Source organism: Hypanus sabinus, chromosome 14, assembly GCF_030144855.1.
Source record: "Hypanus sabinus isolate sHypSab1 chromosome 14, sHypSab1.hap1, whole genome shotgun sequence".
Classification (NCBI taxonomy): domain Eukaryota; kingdom Metazoa; phylum Chordata; class Chondrichthyes; order Myliobatiformes; family Dasyatidae; genus Hypanus; species Hypanus sabinus.
The window spans coordinates 68,669,491-68,684,838 of NC_082719.1; the positions used below are offsets into that span (position 1 = coordinate 68,669,491).

A 15,348-nucleotide genomic window follows, 5' to 3' on the forward strand; every position below is an offset into this window, starting at 1 on the left:
ATTCCTAAATCTTTTTTTGACAACATTGATTCAAAAATTTCCTCATTTGTGTGGCAAAATAAAAACCCTAGGTTAAGCAAAAGGCAATTACAAAAATCTAAAAAAGATGGTGGTCTAGCTTTACCTAACTTTAGATTTTATTATTGGGCGAATAATATTCGTAACCTAACGTATTGGAAACTAGATTTGGACTCACCATTGTGTCCACAGTGGGTAAATTTGGAATGTAGTGAGGTAAAGGGATATTCTATATTCTCCGTTCTTGGTTCTTTTCTTCCTGTTGATTTAGTTAAATTCAATAAACAGATATCTAACCCTGTTGTCAAACATACATTACGAATTTGGTTTCAATTTCGTAAATTTTTTAATCTGAAAAACTTTGTTCTGGACAGCCCTATTTTATTTAATTTTTTTTTCAAACCTTCATTGACAGATCAAGCTTTTAGCATATGGAAAAGGAAAGGTATAAAATGTTTTCGTGATCTTTTTTTTGAAGGTACTTTGATGTCTTTTGATCAACTTTCTAACAAATTTAAATTACCTAAATCTAATTTTTTTAGATACTTACAAATTAGAAATTTCTTACATAAAATTCTCCCATCTTTTCCCAATTCAACTCCATTGGATTTTTCAGATTTGATTTTTACCTTTAATCCCTGCCAGAAGGGATTAGTAGCTTTTATTTATAACATGATTATGAAGATACAACCAGAAATATCGGATAGAATTAAACAAGAATGGGAAAAAGAACCGATATAATATATCAACAGATAAATGGGAAAAAATTTTACAAATGGTTAATTCCTCTTCTATTTGTGCTAAATATGCTTTAATACAATTTAAAATTGTACATAGAGCTTATATGTCTAAAGATAAGCTTGCTCGATTCTACTCGCATATCAATCCTCAATGTGACAGATGTCACTTAGAAGTGGCTTCATTGACCCACATGTTTTGGGCATGTCCCACTTTACATAACTATTGGAAGGACATTTTTGATGTCATTTCCTCAGTATGGAATATCGATTTACAACCTCATTTATTTACTGCAATTTTCGGTATGCCAAATGAAGATGGTAATCAGTTTTCCCCTTCAATCAGACGAATGATTGCTTTTGTAACATTAATTGCCAGAAGGTCTATATTACAAAACTGGAAAGAAGTAAATCCTCCTACCACATCTCAGTGGTTCTCTCAAACTATTTCCTATCTGAGTTTGGAAAAAATTAGAAGCACTATTTTTGACTCATCAATTAAATTTGAAGAAACCTGGGGACTGTTCATTCGACATTTTCATATGAATTAATTTGGCCTTTTTCAGATTCTTTTCTCTACTTATCCTTGTTCAGGTATGGAGTTCCGGAGTTTTTTCTTGACACTATCACATACTTATAAACTGTTATTATTGCCCATGTTAGTTTAGTTTAGTTTTTTTTCAATATATATTTTCTTCTATATATTTTCAATTTTTTTTTCTCTTTTGATGATTATTTTTGTTTTTTTTTCATATATATTTATATAGACTTGATTGATTTATGTACCTTTTGTTGATTGATGTTTAATAGGATATTATTATCCTATTACTAATGTAATTTCAAGTTTATTGAATTTGTAATCTATTCATTATCATGCTATGTTTTTTTATATATATATGAAATTTAATAAAAAGATTGAAAAAGAAAGAAAGAGACACCCAGGTGGTATGTTGCCTCCCAGGTGCCAAGCTCAGAATGTCTCAGATAGGGTCCACGGCATTCTAAAGGGAGAGAAGGAACAGCTACAAGTCATGGTGCATATTGGTACCATCAACATGGGTAGGAAAACCAGGAGGTCCTGAAGAAGGAAATATAGGGAATAAGGCAGTAGGCTGAAAGGCAGGACTTCCATGGTAGTAATCTTTGTATTTCTGCCTGTGTTCTCTGCCGCTGAGGGTAATGATTTGGCAGATGAATGTGTGGCTGAAGAATTAGTGCAGGTGAAAAGGTATTATATTTCTGGAACATTGGGATCTCTTCTGGGGAAGATATGACATGTACAAAAGGTTCAGGTTATACCTGAACCTGAGGGGTCCAATATCCTTCAGGCCAGATTTGCTAGAGCTGTTGGGGAAGGTTTGAACTAATTTTGCGGTTGGTGGTGGGGGGGTGGGGGGGGAAGGATCTGGGATGATGGTGATGGGAATTGGGCAGGTAGTATAAAGCAAAGACAGTGTATAGTGAGGCTCTGAGGAAGAACAAGCAGATGATAGGGCAAAATTGCAGTCACTGGGATGAGTTAAAGTGTAACATGGGGGCAAAATTGAAAAGGGTTTATTTAAATTCAGACAGTATACAGAATAAGGTAGATGATCTTGTGATGCAGGTAGAGATTTGCAGGTATGATGTTATTGGCATCTCCAAGTCATGGCTGAAAGAATATCATAGTTGAGAGCTTATCATCCAAGGATACACATTGTATTGAAAGGACAGGCAAAGAGGTAGAGGGGGTGGGGTGGTTCTATCTGTATATAAAAAGATATGAAAGCAATTCCTTGGAATGAGGTGACATCGGATCTGAGGATGTAAACTCCTTGACAGTAGAGTTAAGAACCTGCAAGGGTAAAACGTCCCTGACGCGAGTTACATGCAAACTGTAGCCAGGATATGGGCTACAAATTACAACAGGAGATAGAAAAGGTACGTGAAAGGGGCATTGCTACAATAATCATGGGGGATTTCAGTATGCAGGTAGATTGGGTAAAATCTGGTTGGTACTGGATATCAAAAGGGAATTTGTACAGTGCCCACAGGACTGATTTTTATAGCAGCCTGTGGTTGAGCCCCCCCCCCCCCCCCGGGGGAATGGCAATTCAGGATTGGGTGTTAGGTAATGACCCAGATTTGATTAGGAAGCTCAAGGTAAAGAAAACACCAGGAAACAGTGACCATAATATGATAGAACTCACCCTGCAGTTTGAGAAGAAGCTAAACAATAAATAGTATTACGGTGGAGGAGTAGAGGAGTAAAGGAATCTACAGAGGTACAAGAGTGGAGTTGGCCAAGGTTGATTGAAAGGGTACACCAGCAGTGACGACGGCAGAACAACCGTGGTTGGTATTTCTGAGGCAAATTTGGAAAGTGCAGGAAAGATCAGAATCAGGTTTATTATCACCAGCGTGTGACACAAAATGTGTTAACTTTGCAGCAGTAGTTCAATGCAATACATAATCTAGCAGAGAGAGAGAAAAAAATAATAATAAACAAGTAAATCAAGTATGTATAGTGAATAGATTATTAAAAAGTGCAAAAAAGAAATACGGTGTATTTTTTTAAAAGTGAGGTAATGTCCAAAGCTTCAAAGTCCATTTAGGAATCAGATGGCAGAGGGGAAGAAGCTGTTCCTGAATCACTGAGTGTGTGCCTTCAGGCTTCTGTACCTCCTACCTGATGGTAACAGTGAGAAAAGGGCATGCCCTGGGTGCTGGAGATCCTTAATAATGGACGCTACCTTTCTGAGACACCGCTTTCTAAAGATGTCCTGAGTACTTTGTAGGCTAGTGCCCAAGATGGAGCTGACTAGACCTAGTGTTCTGCATCTTCTTTCGGTCCTGTGCAGTAGCCCCTCCATACTAGACAGTGATGCAGCCTGTCAGAATGTTCTCCTCAGTACAACGATAGAAGTTTTTGAGTGTATTTGTTGACATGCCAAATCTCTTCAAAGTCCTAATCAACTATTGCCTCTGACTTGGTGCTTTGTGATTGCATCGATATGTTAAGACCAGGTTAGATCCTCAGATCTTGACACCCTGGAACTTGAAGCTGCTCACTCTCTCCACTTCTTATCCCTCTGAGGATTGGTGTGTGTTCCTTCGTCTTACCCTTCCTGAAGTCCACAATCAGCTCTGTCGTCTTACTGGCGTTGAGTGTCAGGTTGCTGTTGCGGCACCATTCCACTAGTTGGCGGATCTCACTCCTGTATGCCCTCTCATCACCACCTGAGATTCTACCAACAGTGGTTGTATTGTCAGCAAATTTGTAGATGGTTTTTGAGCTATGCCTAGCCACACAGTCATGTGTATATAGAGAGTAGAGCAGTGGGCTAAGCAGACACCCTTGAGGTGCGCCAGTGTTGATCATCAGCAAAGGGGATATGTTATCACCAATCCGCAGAGACTGTTGTCTTCTAGTTAGGAAGATGAGGATCCAATTACAGAGGGGGGTACAGAGGCCCAGGTTCTGCAACTATTCCCAAAGTTGAAATAGTATTCCAAAGGGATGATGAAGCAACTGTGGTTGACGAGAAAAGTCAAAGACAGATAAAAGCAAAAGAAAGTTAGCTTATAATGTAGCAAAGAAATAATGGGAAGTTAGAGGACTAGGAAGCTTTTAAAATAAAACCAACAGCTGGGAAAATGGGCTGAAAAATGGTAGATGGAATTTAATGCAGGACCAACTAAGATAGGTCTTGCACTGAGAAGTGCAGTGGAAACATAGAAAACCTACAGCACAGTACATGCCCTTCGGCCCACAAAGCTGTGCTGAACATGACTCTACCTTAGAACTGCCTAGGCTTTACCCATAGCCCTCTATTTTTATAAGCGCCATTAGCCGTCCAGGAGTTTCTTAAAAGACTCTATTGTTTCGGCCTCCACCACCGCTGCTGGCAGCCCATTCCACGCACTCACCACTCTCTGCGTAAGCAAACAACTTACACCTGACATCTCCTCTGTACCTACTTCCAAGCACCTTAATACTTTGCCCTCTCATACTAGTCATTTCAGCCCTGGGGGGAAGCCTCTGACTAGCCACATGATCAATGCCTCTCATTATCTTGTACAACTCAATCAGGTCACCTCTCATCCTCCATCGCTCCAATGAGAAAAGGCCGAGTTCACTCAACGTCCTTGTAAATCTCCTCTGTACCCTTTCTATGGTTTCCACGTCCTTCCTGTAGTGAGGGGACCAGAATTGAGTACAGTACTCCAAGTGGGGTCTGACCAGGGTCCTATATAGCTGCAACATTACCTCTCGGTTCTTAGACTCAATCCCATGATTGATGAAGGCCAATGCACTGTATGCCTTCTTAACCACAGAGAAAAACCTGCATAGCGGCTTTGAGTGTCCTTTGGACTCAGACCCCAAGGTCCCTCTGATCCTCCATACTTCCAAGAGTCTTAGCATTAATGCAATATTCTACCATCATATTTGACCTGCCAAAATGAACCACTTCACACTTATCTGCGTTGAACTCCATCTGCTACTTCTCAGCCCAGTTGTAACCTCTGACAGCCCTCCACACAACACCCCCACCCTTTCTACAGGTCATTTATAAAAATCAGAGAAGGGGTCCCAGAACAGATATACCACTGGTCACCAGCCTCCATGCAGAATATGACCCGTCTACAACCACTCTTTGCCTTCTGTAGGCAAGCCAGTTCTGGATCCACAAAGCAATGTCCCCTTGGATCCCATGCCTCTTTACTTTCTCAATAAGCCTTGCATGGGGTAACTTCTCAAATGCCTTGCTAAAATCCATAAATGCTACATCTACGGCTCTACCCTCATCAATGTGTTTAGTCACATCCTCAAAAAATTCAATCAAGTTCGTAAGGTGCAACCTGCCTTTGGCAAAGCCATGCTGACTATTCCTCCTCATATTATGCCTCTCCAAATGCTGATAAATCCTGCCTTTCAAGACCTTCTCCATCAACTTACCAACCACTGAAGTAAGACTCACTGGCCTATAATTTCCTGGGGTATCCCTACCCCCACCCCTTCTTGAATAAGTTTTCAGATATATAAAGAGTAAAACAGAGACTAGTGTCAGACCACTGGAAAATTAAGCTGAAGAGGTCGTAGTAGGATACAAAGAAACAGTGGAGAAACTTAAGTATTCTTGCATCAGTCTCCACTGTGGAAGATGCTAGCAGAATGCCAGAAATTTGACTGTCAAGGTGCAGAAATGGATGTTGCTGCTATTACTTAGGAGAAAGTGGTTGGGAAGCTGAAAAGCATGGAGCAGATGGACTGTATGCTAGGGTTCTGAATACGGTAGCTGAAGAGATTGTGGAGCATTAATTATGATCTTCCAGTCTTCTGGAGGACTGGAAAATTGCAAATGTTACTCCACTCTTTAAGAAGGAAGAGAGGCAGAAGAAAGAAAATTATAGGCCGGTTAGACTTCAGTAGTTGGAAAATGTTGGAGTCTGATTTAAGGATGGGGTTTTGAGGTACCTGGAATCACTTGATAAAGTAGGCCAATGTCAGCATGGTTTCCTTAAGGAGAAATCTTGCCTAATAAATATGTTAGAATTCTTTGAGGAAGTAACAGGCAGGATAGACAAAGGAGTGTCAGTGGGTATTAATTTGGAATTTGACAAGGTGCCATACATGAGGCTGTTAACAATGCATGAGCCCATGGTATTTCAGGAAAAATACTAGCACAGCCACCAATCAAGTGGATGGACACAATAAGGACAGCTTTAAACGCAATGTTATCGATAATGAGCGGCCTTTGTGAGGATCAATACTCACTTAGGGCAATGATCCATAGGGTCACCATGAGTCAACAACAACTCAATGGCACTTAACAACTAGTATGGATTGAAGATTGGCAGGAGGCAAAGAATGGGAATAAAGGAGGCCTTAGGTTGACTGACAGTGACTAGTAATCTGCAACTGCCCCATTAGTTTTTCTATAGCTTATTTGGGATATAAGATTTCATGAGATAGCTGGGATAAGCTTTAACATACTTCATTCATATCTTTTCTGCATTTTCTCCTTGCTCTCCTAAAGGAATCTGCTGTTCATTAAATACAGAGCTTCTATTTTCATGGAAGCAGATACAGAATTACCACTGCTATCATCTAGCTTTTAACACTGTTTGGCCTTCACTTAGCAACAGCTTACAAAGAATAATTAAAATTAGATTTTTGCTGAGTGGAAAATTGTTAACAAGCTGACATGACAGTACTACAGTTTGTTGGTGCCATTTGACATTGAGGATTAATGTAAAATACTAAGACATTATTTTATTCCTCTTTGGGATCCAGACATTGCTGGTAAGACAAGTATTTGTCCACCCCTATTGCGCCAGAAAATGTGATGATGAAACTTCTGCTGTACACATAGTAATGATGAAATTCTTTAGTTAGAGCTTGTGATTACCTGTCACTCTGTGGTGTAAATGTTACTTGCTACCAATTTTCAACCTGTGTCTGAATGTACTATAGATCTTGTAGTCCAATTGGTTACTAGAAGTACTTTGTGTGAGGAGAAATGCCCACTGAAAGATTACAGATCTGAAAGATAAACTTTTATTTTCCCCACTGATGTTTTGAGTGGGTATTGACAGTTTTACTTCAACATTTGCACTCTTTCTGTAAATTTACTTTGTACCAAAGTACTGAATATTTCCAGCATTTTATTTCATATTTCTTTTGAAGTAAGGATCTTGTCCTTCAAAATCTCAGCAAGTTCCATTAACTTTTACAATGATGCATTGCTTTTCTTGTTCAATTTTTCCAAAATTTCCCAGTAACGAAGTAAAAGATGAAATTTCTGAATGCAACAAACTCCAGTGGTGACAGATGAGTCATAATAAATAAAGTTGTCAAGGAAGATAGTGAACTGAAACCAAAATGGAAATTTTTCATTCAGATGATTTGCTTTATTCTGGAGACTTCTCTATGCATAGTCATAGAGAAGTACAGCAAAGAAGCAGGCCTTTCAACCCATCTAGTCTATGCTGAAACTGTTTAAACTGTCTACTGCCATCATCCTGCATCAGGACCAGAGCCCTCCATATCCCTAACATCCATCTACCAGTCCAAACTTCTCTTAAATGTTGAAATCAAGCTCGCATGCACCAGTTGTGTTGGTAGCACATTCCGCACACTGATGACCCTCTGATTGAAGAGGTTTTCCTAAATATTTCTGGATTTCGTTGTTTCAGGTGTAATAGAATCGGAGGGGCAAGAGGGGGAGATGTTGCATTGCTTGTCAGAGAAAATATTACAGCGGGGCTTTAGCGGGATAGATTAGAGGGCTCGTCTAGGGAGACTATTTGGGTGGAATTGAGCAGTGGGAAAGGTGTAGTAAAACTTATAGGGGTGTATTATAGACCACCTAATGGGGAGCGAGAATTGGAGGAGCAGATTTGTAAGGAGATAGCAGATATTTGTAGTAAGCACAAGGTTGTCATGGTGGGAGATTTTAATTTTCCACACATACACTGGGAAGCCCATTCTGTAAAATGGCTGGATGGTTTGTAAAATGTGTGCAGGATAGTTTTTTTTTGCAGCAATTCATAGAGGTACCAACCAGAGAAGGGGCAGTATTGGATCTCCTGTTAGGGAATGAGATAGGTCAGGTGACAGAGGTATGTATTGGGGAGCACTTCAGGTCCAGTGATCACAGTGCCATTAGTTTCAATATAATTATGGAGAAGGATAGCTCTGGACCCAGGGTTGAGATTTTTGATTGGAGAAAGGCTAACTTTGAGGCAATGCGAAATGATTTAGAAGGAATGGATTGGGACAATTTGTTTTATGGAAAGGATGTAATGGAGAAATGGCGGTCATTTAAAGGTAAAATTTTGAGGGTACGGAATCTTTATGTTCCTGTTAGGTTGAAAGGAAAGGTTAAAAGTTTGAGAGAGCCATGGTTTTCAAGGGATATTGGAAACTTGGTTCGGAAAAGGAGAGAAATCTACAATAAATATAGACAGCATGGAGTAAATGAGGTGCTCGAGAAATACAAAGAATGTAAAAGAATCTTAAGAAAGAAATTAGAAAAGCTAAAAGGAGATATGAGGTTGCTTTGGCAAGTATGGTGAAAGTAAATCCAAAGGGTTTCTACAGTTATATTAATAGCAAAAGGATAGTGAGGGATAAAATTGGTCCCTTAGAGAATCAGAGTGGACAGCTATGTGTGGAGCCAAAAGAGATGGGGGAGATTTTGAACAATTTCTTTTCTTCGGTATTCACTAAGGAGAAGGATATTGAATTGTGTAAGGTAAGGGAAACAATTGGGTAGTTATGGAATCTATGATGATTAAAGAAGAGGAAGTACTGGCGCCTTTAAAGAATATAAAATAAGATAAGTCTCTGGGTCCTGACATGACCTTGAGGGAAGTTAGTGTAGAAATAGCAGGGGCTCTGACAGAAATATTTCAAATGTCATTAGAAACGGGGATGGTGCTGGAGGATTGGCGTATTGCTCATGTGGTTCCGTTGTTTAAAAAGGGTTCTGAGGGTAAACCTAGCAATTATCGGCCTGTAAGTTTAATGTCAGTGGTGGGTAAATTAATGGAAAGTATTCTTAGAGATAGTATATATAATTCTCTGGATAGACAGGGTCTGATTAGGGACAGTCAACATGGATTTGTGTGTGGAAGGTCATGTTTGACAAATCTTATTGAATTTTTTGAAGAGGTTACTTGGAAAGTTGACGAGGGTAAAGCAGTGGTTGTTGTCTATATGGACTTCAGTAAGGCCTTTGACAAGGTTCCACACGGAAGGTTAGTTAGGAAGGTTCAATCATTAGGTATTAATATTGAAGTAGTAAAATGGATTCAAGAGTGGCTGGATGGGAGATGCCAGAGAGTAGTGGTGGGTAACTGTCAGGTTGGAAGCCGGTGACTAATGGTGTGTCTCAGGGATTCTGTACTGGGTCCACTGTTGTTTGTCATATACATTAATGACCTGGATGTTGGGGTGGTAAATTGGATTAATAAGTATGCAGATGATACTAAGATAGATGGTGTTGTGGATAATGAAGTGGGTTTTCAAAGCTTACACAGAGATTTAGGCCAGTTAGAGGAGTGGACTGAAAGATGGCAGATGGAGTTTAATGCTGATAAGTGTGAGGTGCTACATTTTGGTAGGACTAATCAAAATAGGACATACATGGTAAATGGTAGGGCATTGAAGAATGCAGTAGAACAGAGTGATCTAGGAATAATGGTGCATAGTTCCCTGAAGGTGGAATCTCAAGTGAATAGGGTGTTAAAGAAAGCTTTTGGTATGCTGGCCTTTATAAATCAGAACATTGAGTATAGGAGTTGGGATGTGATGTTAAAGTTGTACAAGGCATTGGTGAGGCCAAATTTGTATTGTGTACAGTTCTGGTCAGCGAATTATAGGAATGATGTCAACAAAATATAAAGAGTACAGGGGAGATTTACTAGAATGTTACCTGGTTGGTCCTACCAAAGTGCAAAACCTTGCAACTTGCCTGCATCAAATTCTATCTGCCATTTTTCATGCAAATCCCCCTACAATCCAAGATACCCTCTCACTGTTCACTACATTCCCAGTCTTGGTGTCATCTGTAAATTTGCTGATCCAGTTGATCACATTATCATCCAATCATCGACATAGATGATAAACCTAAAGGACTCGACACTGGCCCCTCCGGCCCACTACTAGTCACAGGCCTCCAGTCAGAGAGGCAGCCCTCTACTACCACTCTGGCTTCTCACACAAAGCCAATGTCCAATCCAATTTACTATCTCGTCCTGATGCTGAGCCACTGAACCTTCTTAAGCAGCCTCCCATGTGCGACCTTGTTAGATGCCTTACTAAAGTCCATGTAGACAACACCCACTGCCCTGCCTTTATCCACTTCCCTGGTAACTTCTTCGAAAAACTATCATTGGTTAGACACTGCCTACCACACATAAAGCCATGCTGGCTATCCTTAATTAGTCGTGTCTCTCCAAATACTTATGTATTCGATCCCTTAGAATACCTTCCAATAACTTTCCCACAACTGATATCAGGCTTCTTGATTTCTGTTTAGAGCCTTTTTTTAACAGCAGAGCCATGCTGGCTATCTTCAAATCCTCTGGTACTTCTCCTGGTCACTAAGGAAGTTTCAAATATCTCTGCTCGGGGCCCAAAAATTTCTGCACTTGTCTCGCATAGGGAACATCTTGTCAGGCCCTGGGGTTTTATCCACCCTGATTTGGCTCAGGGTAGCAAACACCTCCTCCTCTGTAATCTGCACAGGATCCATTAAGGTGATGCTGCTTTGCCTCACTTCTATAGACTCTGTATCCTTCTTCCGAGTAAATACAAATGCAAAGACTGCATTTAAGATCTTCCCTCATCTCTTTTGGGTCCACACATGGATTGCCATTCTGGTCTGCTAGAGGACCAATTTTTGCCCCTTGCAATCCTTTTGCTGTTAACGTATCTGTAGAATCCCTCTGGATTCTCCTTCTACTTCTCTGCTGGAGCAACTTCATGCCTTCTTTTAGTCTTCCTGGTTTCTTAAATGATCTCCTACATTCCTTGTTTTTCATAAGCGCCTAATTTGTTCCTACTTGCCTATACCTGCTATGCACATCCTTTTTTTCCTCTGTTAATCAGGGCCTCACTATCTCATGAAACGAAGGTTCCCTGCACTTGTTATCTTTTCATTTTATTCATTTCATACAAGCTTTGTACTCTCAAAATTTCATTTTTAAAGGTTTCCCACTTTACAAGTACACCTTTGCCAGAAAACAGTAGCTAATCCACACTTGCTAAATCATTTTTGGTAAGGCAAATTTTGAATCTCAACCCGTGGATTAGACCTATCTTTTAGCATATTTACTTTGAAACTAATGACATTGTGGTCACTGGATGCAAAGTGTTACCCTACAGAAACCTCTGCCACCTGCTCTGTCTCATTCACTAATAGCAGATCCAGTATCACATGCTCTTTTGTTCGGACTTCTACAAACTGATGAAGGAAACTTCCCTGAACACATCTGACAAACTCTATCCCATCTAGTCTTTTTACAGTATAGGATTTCCAGTTAAAATCACCTACCAAAACAACTTTGTTTCTTTGCAACAGTGCAAACTTTTATAAATTTGTTCCTCTAATTCCCTAGGACTGTTAGGTAGTCTGTAATGTAGCCCCATTTATGTGGTCCTACCTATAAAGATAATTTGATCTGTTATATATGTAATCCATAAGTAATAAAAAGAATATTTAATTGATTTGAAAATCATGGGGTGGCACTTACTGTACTATACCTTTACAGGTATTTGTTCTGCACTTTTCATATGCAACTTACGTTTAAGAATCAACGTGTCACATTAAATCTGATGCAAAAATGTAATTACTTTAATGGTGTAATTTTGTAGAAACTAGATTTACTGACATGATTTTATTCATTTCCATTGGTAGATAATCCCTTGGAAGGATCTGCCTACATTATTCCTGAGTCACCAGTAATAGAAAATGGATCCCAAATACAAGCATCCTGCATTCTTAGTGAAAGTTTTGTGAAAGAACATGGAGTGGATGCCAATCAAATATTCTGGAAATTAAAGGAAAACAGAATACCAAAAGAGCACTACACCACAGTCAATAGCACGGTATCCAATGTAACACTGACCTTTTCTACTGTTGGGGTTGCACTTCTGACCTGCAATATACAGTACAACGAGGATCATGTGGGAACTGTCTTTGGAATACAAGTAACATCAGGATGTAAGTGTTTTCTGGGGCTGAGTGATATGGGGGAAAATAAAATATGGCACTTTACTACAAGTTTCTTTCACAGTTTGAAGATTTGGAATTTCAGTCACAAGCAAGATTATGGTACACTTAGAATTATCTTTTCTGCTGTACCATAGCAGTTCTGCTATTTTGTCAGTTTGTCAATTGCCTTCAATTTAAGTAAAGTAATGCATTTAGGCAGTAGCAGCTTGAGTTTAAAATACTTGGAACTTTCAGCTTCAGTTATCAAGATCCTATGCAGCTGGTTACCTTTCAGGGGATTGAAGAGCTTGCTCTATCCCATTATTATGATACCCTTCTGCCCCTTCTAAAATACACATGTATTTCAGCGGTGTTCTGACGTTACAAGTAATTGACCAATTTCATAAATAAGCAAACTTGTTACTGAGCTTCAGAATTATCTAAGTGTTCTCAGTAATTATCCATCTTGCTGATGCCCGGAGTAACTTATTAAAGAACAGCTTTAACAGGATGTAATTGTTGAGAATTTTCTGTATGTGGGGATTGGTTGAAGATAATATTAGACTACTTTTACATTTGGAATTTAACTTTCAAATAACAACACACACAAAATGCTAGTGGAACACAGCAGGCCAGGCGGCATCTATAGGGAGAAGTGCTGTCAATGTTTCGGGCCGAGACGTCGATAGCGCTTCTCCTATAGATGCTGCCTGGCCTGCTGTGTTCCACCAGCATTTTGTGTGTGTTGTTGTTTGAATTTCCAGCATCTGCAGATTTCCTCGTGTTTTAACTTTCAAATATCTGGTTACTATGGACTAAAATAATTTATAAGCTGCCTACCAGTTAACATTTAATTGGGTGGTAGTTGGCTACCTAACAAGATGGTAAATATTATTTTGATTAGTACCTGGAATTGTGGTGGGCTTGCAATTGGCTTTTTTAAAGGAATTAATTTATTGATGTACATAAAGCACTTGGTAATCTGAGCACAGACATCTGGTGTCGAGTGAAGTTAACAATATTTTGTTTTAAACTTATTGATTTGTACTAATTTCAAAGGGGAAATATTTAAACTTTTGTATAGGGATCGTGATAAAATGGGATATTATTTGAAGTTTATAGCAAACTAAAAGGTGGATAAAAGTAGCTTATACTGTAAACTTCTAATAAATTGAACTTAATATATGTGATAAATAAAACCTAAAGAGCGATTTGATAGAGTAACAGGGAAGGCAATGTATTGATGGAGATCAATAAGATTGCAAACAACTGCATTTCTAGCAAAAGTCTCCATGAAGAATTGCCACATGGCTGAAGGCAGCTATCATGGAGAGAAAACACTATCAGCTTCATCAACATTATCTGTCCTTCCATCTATCTTTGTATTGAGTGCAAACTTGGCCACAAAGCCATCAATTCTGTTAGCCGAATGCTTGGCATATAAACATGAAAAGAAGCTGCCTCAATACCGACCCCTGCAGAATGCCACTAGACACTGTCAACCACTCAGAATAGACCCACTTTATTCCCACTCTTTGCCTCCATTCAGGCCATCAAGTCTGCTCCACCATTCCATCATGAGCTGATCCTGGATCCCACTCAATCCCATACACGTGCCTTCTCGCCATATCCTTTGATGCCCTGACCGATCAGGAAACGATCAACTTCTGCTTTAAATGTATGCACTGACTTGGCCTCCACTGCAGTCTGTGGTAGAATATTCCACAGATATTCTTGCCAGTCTGCCAATCTTCCATCCATGCTAGTATCTTTCCTGAAAGACCATGAGCTCTTATCTTGCTAAGCAGCCTCATGTTAAGTGGCGCCTTGTCAAAGGCCTTCTGAAAATTCAAATGAGCAACATCCACTGATTCTCCTTTTTCTATCCTGCCTGTTATTTCCTCAAAGAATTCCAACAAATTTGTCAGGCAAGATTTCCCCTCGGGAGACCATGCTGACCTTGGCCTATTCTATCATGTGCCTCCAAGTACTCTGAAATCTCATCCTTTATAATGAATTCCAACATCTTTCTAACCACTGAATTCAGGATAACTGTACTATAATTTTCTTTCTTCTGCTTCCTTCCTTTCTTAACAAGTGGAGTGACATTTGCAATTTTCCGATTCTTCAAAACCATTCCAGATTCTTCAAAGGTCATTACTAATGCCTCCACAACTTCAGCTTCTTTAGAACTGTGGGATATAATTCATCTGGTCCATGTGACTTGCCTACCTTCAGATCTTTCCCAACCACCTTCTCAGTAATAGCAACAACACTCAATTCTGACCCCTGACACACTCAAATTTCTGGCATACCGCTAGTGTCTCCCACAGTGAAAGCCGATGCCTTCCTATTTAAATTATTGGATAGTTTACCTTCACATTTCATCTTTTCTCTCTTTATGGCTTTTTTAGTTGCCCTCTGGTTTTTAAAACCCTCCCAATCCTTTAATGTCCCAATAATTTTTACTATGTTATACGCCTCCTATTTTGGTTTCATGTTGACTTCCCTTGTCAGCTGCAGTTTCGTCATCCTGCCTTTAGAATACTTGCTCTTCTTTGGGATGTACCTATCCAGCAACTTCTGAATTGCTCCCAGAAACTCCAGCCATTGCTGTTCTGCCGTCATTCCTGCTAGTGTCCCTTTCAAATCAGCTTTGGCTAGCTCTTCTCTCATGCCTTTGATTCCCTTAACTCCACTCAAATACTGATATATCTGACTTTATCTTCTCCCTCTCAAACTGCAGGGTGGATTTGATCATTTTGTGATCACTGCCTCTTAAGGGTTTCAGTATCTTAAGTTCTTCAATCAAATCTGGTTTATTACACACCACCCAATTCATGATTACCTTTCCCTAGTGAATTCAAGCTCAAGCTGCTCTAAAAAGC

The 15,348-nt window shown here is 39.5% G+C and overlaps 1 protein-coding gene across 1 annotated transcript in view; it reads left to right on the plus strand.

The window, feature by feature from the left end:
- The window catches only part of LOC132404844 (interleukin-6 receptor subunit beta-like), a 150,469-nt gene that overhangs the window by 12,532 nt on the left and 122,589 nt on the right, over positions 1-15,348 (plus strand). Inside the window, exon 3 of the mRNA XM_059989395.1 lies at positions 12,164-12,469. Coding sequence (XP_059845378.1) covers positions 12,164-12,469 — 306 coding nt within the window. The remainder of the gene's footprint in view (positions 1-12,163; positions 12,470-15,348) is intronic.